This window comes from Panthera leo, chromosome E1 (assembly GCF_018350215.1).
Source record: "Panthera leo isolate Ple1 chromosome E1, P.leo_Ple1_pat1.1, whole genome shotgun sequence".
Lineage (NCBI taxonomy): Eukaryota > Metazoa > Chordata > Mammalia > Carnivora > Felidae > Panthera > Panthera leo.
In genome coordinates, this window is record NC_056692.1 from 37,261,512 (window position 1) to 37,267,680 (window position 6,169).

Sequence of the window (6,169 nt, forward strand, 5' to 3'; positions counted from 1 at the left end):
ATGAAGCCACAACTGACCCAGAGTTAATCATTACCACAATCAGCTAATTCAGTCAATGAACTCACTAAGAATCACCAGTGCACTCAAAAGGCAAACAGTTAACTGTTCCTGGCATGAACACAGGACAAAGACTAGCTGCCAGATATTCAGGCCAGCTCTGCTGACTGGGTCAGGTCACTTAGTATCCTGCTTTGTAGCTAATAATAATGAACTCCCCATCCTTCCCCTATACAGTATATCATCCCCTATCCCCACTGCCAACAGCTCTGCCCAGTAACAAACTGTTCTGATTGATTCTAAAGGAAGGCTTTGCTCTCTAGGGTTACCAGAGCTGGAATGGCACGCCGAAAAACTGCACACCGAAGACATGGAGTGGGCGAGTGGGGATGAGACGACCGGTCCAAAACAGCAGGGGCCGAACAGGTATCAACCCAAGTCCGACTAAGAGTTCCAGTTCAAAGTGCCTTTCCACTATGCCACACCGTCTCCTAGTACAGATGCAGAGAGCACCGAATCCCATTGTAACTTTATCTTTTCTCCTTTAAATTGCTTCTGGAAAACTCTTAATTAATACTACTTGAGGTGATTTAGGGGTCACAAATGTCCAACTCCTAAGTACAGAAATTTTTTTTTTTTTTTGACCTGGGGTAATCCTAATGATTATATTCATTATCAGAAATAAGAAGAATAACGAAGTAGCTCTCAACTGTGTCCAAGACCCACATTTCAAAAAAGAAATAACCATCAACACTGAGAAAGTACTAATTACCAGAGGTGCTACGAAAGGGAAAAAAGGCCCTATCAGCTGGTCTTTTTTTTCCATGCAGAAGGGTTCAACAACGCATATACAAAATTCACCCAAATTTAAAAAAGTGTTAAAGGAGTGATGTGCCAAAAAGAGTCAATTACAGTTCTAATCAGGTCTCCTCTCATTTACTACTGCGTAATTCAAGGAAGAAGAGAAACTGAATGGGCACTACACGCACCAAGATTTCCAGTGACTGATGAATGAGCTTCATTTGTATCAAATTACTGAAGGGAAGATTATAATGTTATTACATAAGCAGACCCAATGTGGATAGAAATAGCTCTACATATTCCAAAAAAGATTCAAAATAAATTGGCTTTCATAATCTAGTTCCCAGTCATAAGTACCTTCGTGTAAGACTGGAGAGGGAAGGGATATATAACTTGAAAGAGAGCTCATTGCCTCAAGGGGCACATATTTACCTAATGCTGACACCTAAAACCAGGAAACAGTAAATATGATGTGTAGAATCATGACATGTACAAGCACACATTTAGGAATCCCGCCCCCCACCCCCACCCCCACCGGTTTCCCCCTAAATACCAAGGACCAACTGCTTGACTTACCGTTTTTGGTGCCTTATCCACATTAAGACAGACCACTAAGAACCTCATTAAGTAGGGTGGGTGGGGAGGACATCTGGCCGTATATTTTGAATGTTTCACTGCAGCTAGAATTGTGGATTTTAATTCAACAACAAAGTCACAAGAACTCCATGATGCAAGGGACATTCTACTTTCCTCAAACCTCATCAGTCCACTCTTTGAACACCCTGATTAAAGGCCAGATGTTTCTTAAGGAAGTTTTCCTAATTTGCTAAGTAGATAAAAGCATCATTAACATCATATTCTTATTTTGCCAATTCTTTGGGCTTGAAAGGCCCAGGACACCATTTAGTTCCCCTTTGAACCCCACACTGTGTCATGCCTTATATCACCAAACAATGAGAATTATCTACAGCAGAACTTCAACACGAGCAGGGGCTGGCTGTGAAAAAAAAAAAATCATGTTGGAAGACAGGAATATTTACAAAATACTCAAGCCTAACTCCAAAACAGAATCTCTGGAGGGAGCTTGGAAATATACTACTGTTATACATTCCTAAGTGATTCAGATAGTTCAAGTTGAGGAACCACCAATTCATATACTATGTCAATTCACAGATTCTACAAGTTGTGGCATCTAATGCAAGTTCCCCAAACCGCTACAGTTTACCTTAGTTCTGAAAAAAATTCCAATGCATTCATTAATGGGAAATGATGGCACAGTACAGACAAGCTGAACTGAGAAAGGAAATTTTAATCACATACAATTTTTATCTTTAAGTGAGGCTTAGATCTCAGAAACCTATTACACTGTCAGCTCCATCCTATGTAAACGACAGAACTGATCAAGATGTTTCTTGCAGGGGGTCCAGGAGGAAAGGATGGGGTGGGGGTGAAGGGATGTTTCTTGTTCCCAAGGGCTAACACAACCAAAAGGAAATGAAGTTACTTACGTAATTCTTGACTTCCCGTCGAGCATTAGCATCAATTGCAAGCCACCTCTGCTGATATTGTGCCTTGATATCTGGGTCTTTAGATGTCAAAGAGTTCTTGATTTGTAGACCAGCTGCAACTCTGGCAACCTGACTGTTTCCTGGATTTGCCAGCACTCTGGACAGTTCCACAAGGAAAGTGGGCTATTAAGAGAAGATGCATGTGTGAATGAAAATCTCTTTGGGGAATTTCACCGATTGAGGATAGCTTCCAGAGCACCACAACGCTGGGGGAAACTTAAGTTTTTCAGGACATATCACGTCTCAGAAAATGCTACAATACTACTTCAAGATTTCTATAAAAATGTTATATGGTACACAAGGAAGTCATCCATCTTCCCTTGCAGACTCAGCACTTAACAAGAGTACAGATTTTCCTACCAACATAATTCTTACTGCCCGAATCTTCCTATTAGGTCTCCCAGAAAAAAATAAGTTTGACAGTCTAGTAGTCAAAGGATTCTTCTAGGTAATAATGCCTGATACTCAATAAACACTTATTAAATGAACCAATATGTTAGGACAGGGTAGAAAGTAAAATTGTCTCTCTAAATCAAAAAAAAAAAAAAAAAAAATCTTAGTCCAAGATGAATATTCAGGGTGGCTTTTGATCTCACATAGGCAGGTAATCTTGTATAACAGAGGTAAATACTTAAAAACCTAAAACACAGATTTAGAAGGCTAGTCCTCTGTTTTATAGCTTGAAGTGCTCAGCAAGAGGGGAACAATGAAAAAAGACAACTTGGAAAATCTCACAATATTTGGAAACAGGAGAAAACTGAAAGATGAAAATGTCAAGGCAAATTTGCCAAGAAAAATGATTTTATGTTTAAGAGTCAACAGTTAACACACGAAAGGCTCCTATATATTTTGGACTTGAGCTGTCCACCAAACATAGTGCATTTCTGAAAAGCGTACTCAATCTTCTGTAACGCATAGGACCCCTAAACTACTCCCTGTTTACAAATTTTAAGACACACTCCTCTTCCCTACAGAGAGCTCTGTCCAATTGGAAAAGTTTTCCAATAGGAAAAACCAAAGCAGACAATTTCTTACCACTAACAAGTTCTGCAGTCACAGCAGAAGATAATTCTTAAAGGTTTTATTAATTATATACCACTAAAAAATATTAGGAATGTCGGAAATAAAATGTTAGGAATAAGACAAAATGCTTATCAATTAGCAGAGGCAGAAACAGGAACATACCCCAAATGGACGTATTATTACTGGTCTTGACTACTGAAAAAAACCCTTTCTATGAAAAATTTAAGGATAAAAAGAGTAGTAAAAACTAGCACATAAGGGGGGGGATTTAAGACAGTTTGTATAAAATAAGCCTCGTCACTTTTTTTGCTTATATTTTGTCTGAACAACAAAGGAACACATTTGGTTATGGCGTTATTTAGGCTTATTTTCTATTACCTTTAAAAGATGTCAAGTATCAACTACCTTTCCACCTGCTCCCCATCCCCCCCAGTAAGAGGGACATCAAAGAGAATCGTTACTGCCACAGAGGCTGTTTCAACCCCATCCATCACACCTTTTTTATGCAGAGATCCAGTCTAGTGGACTCATCTTCATTTTTTCTATACCCCTTAAACTTGAAAATATTAAAATGAGGAACTTTCCTCTGTGATTTCATCTGGAAACAGGCCCGATCAAGGATGAGCCTCAGCCCGCTGTATGGATACAGATCAGTCTCTACCGATCGAAGTAAAACCAAAAAAACCCAAAACCCCCAACCCCCTCCGAACCCAAAACTAAATAACCCATGGAGGAATAACCAGGCAGAAAAGGGAGAAACATTGCCGGAACGGGTTAGGAGGTATTCGGGTACCAGGCCTGGCCATGAGCACACAACCAAGGGACATAGGAAAGGGTAGACTCTGGGAAGTAGGTGGAGAGAATCATAGGGGGCACGGGACTGGAAGGAGAAGCCGGCCCGGGTCAGAGCAGGGCGGGCAGCTGGGCTCCGATCTTCCACATGGCCCCTAGGCCCGGCTCCCCCACCCCCACCCTTGCTGAACACGCAGCGCCGCGCAACCTAACTTCCCTTCCCTCCCTCTTTCTCCCTCCCGCTGCACCGCCGCCCTCAGGCCGCGCGGCGATTGGGCGGCAGTCACCCCGGCGCGCCGCGCCATTGGCCAGCTGCCGGGGCCCGGGGCGGGACACACCCACCGGCTTCCCGACGGCGGGGTTAGGTTGGACGGGGGGGAGGGGGACGGAATGGGGCGGGGTGGGTTCCCGAGGCCTGGGCCTCCGGGAGGGCGGGAAGGCCCGCACGCAGGGGATGGGTGGACGGCGGGATGGGGGACGGCGGGGTGGCACGCACCAGGTTTTCCACGGCCGCACGCTCCAAGAACTTCTGCGCCGCTTCCAGTTCCAGCCGATCTGGGGGGGAAGGAAAGCGGGAAGGGGACAGGGTCAGAGGGGCCAGGGTTTCCCCTCCCCCCACCCGGTCACCTCAGCCCGACCCCCGGCCCCCGCGTCCTACCGGGAGACACGGTCTTCTCGAGGATGGTGATCAGCTCCATGGCGGAGGTGGTGGCGGGGATTCCTCCTAAGATGACGGTCCGGCCTCTCGGGCGGCGGCTCTAACTGGGGATGGGGGTTGGGGGTCGGGTGGGAAGGGAGGGTGGGGTGGGGGGCGGGGGTCACCACAAGCCCATTCACCGGCTCCCTCTTGGTAGTCGCCCCGGCTCCCTTTCCTTCCTCCTTTCCTTCCTTCCTCCCTCCTAATTTGCTGCTGGCGGCGGCGGCAGCTGCTCCTCTGGCGGCGGGGGAGGGACCCCGGGGGTAGCTCAGAGCGCGGCTGGTGCTCGGGTGGCGGAGGGAGAAAGAAGGAAGGGAGGCAGTAAGTGAACGGCGGCTCGCAGGGAGGGAGAGAGAGGGAGGGAGGAAGGCGGAGGGATATTCGGGCCGGACCTCTCCGCGGCGGCACCGCGCTCCATGTTGATTGGCTGCCCTCCTGGCCACGCGGAATCCCCAATTGGCCAGGCGGTCAGCGTTGAAGGGCCGCCCTGCGCCCATTCGCCTGCTGGTTTCAAGACCCGGGTTGGCTGGGCGGGCAGCGGAATGAGGCGCGCGGGTTGGCTGAAGAGAGGGAAATTGGGGTGGGGCAGGCGAGAGCCAGCCGCTGATTGGGTTGGCCTGGTAAAGGCCTTGAGCTCAGACCGGCTGAGCGCTGGGAGGAGGGTGGACCAAAGGCGAGACTCTTGGCCCGCGTGATTGGCTGGGACACGAGACGTTGATAGGATAGGGCGCCCGGGAGAACTGGGGAGAGGAGTTCGGGGTCGGGGCCGCGGAAAGGCGGGAGGCGCCCCGCTGCTTTAGGAGCCCGGCGCGGGGCACGATGGGACGCCCCCGGGAAGGGGCGGAGCCATGTTCGGGCTGCGGTTGGGAAAGCGCCGTCACTCCAAGGGGCGTGTCGAGGAGGGTTTCGCGGGCCCTAGCGGGGGAGGCGGGGGGGACCGTTAAAGCCCTGCACCGCGCCCACAGGAAGCTGCTTTCTTGGCCAGGCCTACTTGGTACCAGGCTCTCAGCTGGGAAGGACCTTGAAGACCATGCAGCTCAACTTCCAGTTTGCAGATGTGGAAACTGAAGCCCAGAGAGGGTATGCAACGTGTCCAAGATTACGCAGCCGGTTAGTGGCCTGCTGGGGACTGACCATAAGCGCTCCTGACTGCCCTTGGCCTTACACGCAGCCTCCCCTTCCAGGAGGTGAATGCTAATCCAGTTCCCTTAGCCTTATGTATAGGTTTTGAGGCCTAACTAAGGTGGGGTGGGCATTTGGATGCCCTTATTCTTAGCTACCAGGTGTTTTA

The 6,169-nt window shown here is 48.3% G+C and overlaps 1 protein-coding gene across 1 annotated transcript in view; it reads right to left on the reverse strand.

The window, feature by feature from the left end:
* KPNB1 (karyopherin subunit beta 1) overlaps positions 1–5,130 on the reverse strand; it is a 28,516-nt gene extending 23,386 nt beyond the window's left edge. Inside the window, exons 1-3 of the mRNA XM_042916583.1 lie at positions 4,840–5,130; positions 4,678–4,736; positions 2,307–2,489 (exon numbers count right to left, since the gene is read on the reverse strand). Of these exons, the coding sequence (XP_042772517.1) occupies positions 2,307–2,489; positions 4,678–4,736; positions 4,840–4,879 (282 nt within the window). The 5' untranslated portion in view covers positions 4,880–5,130. The remainder of the gene's footprint in view (positions 1–2,306; positions 2,490–4,677; positions 4,737–4,839) is intronic.
* Between the last annotated feature and the right edge of the window lie 1,039 nt (positions 5,131–6,169).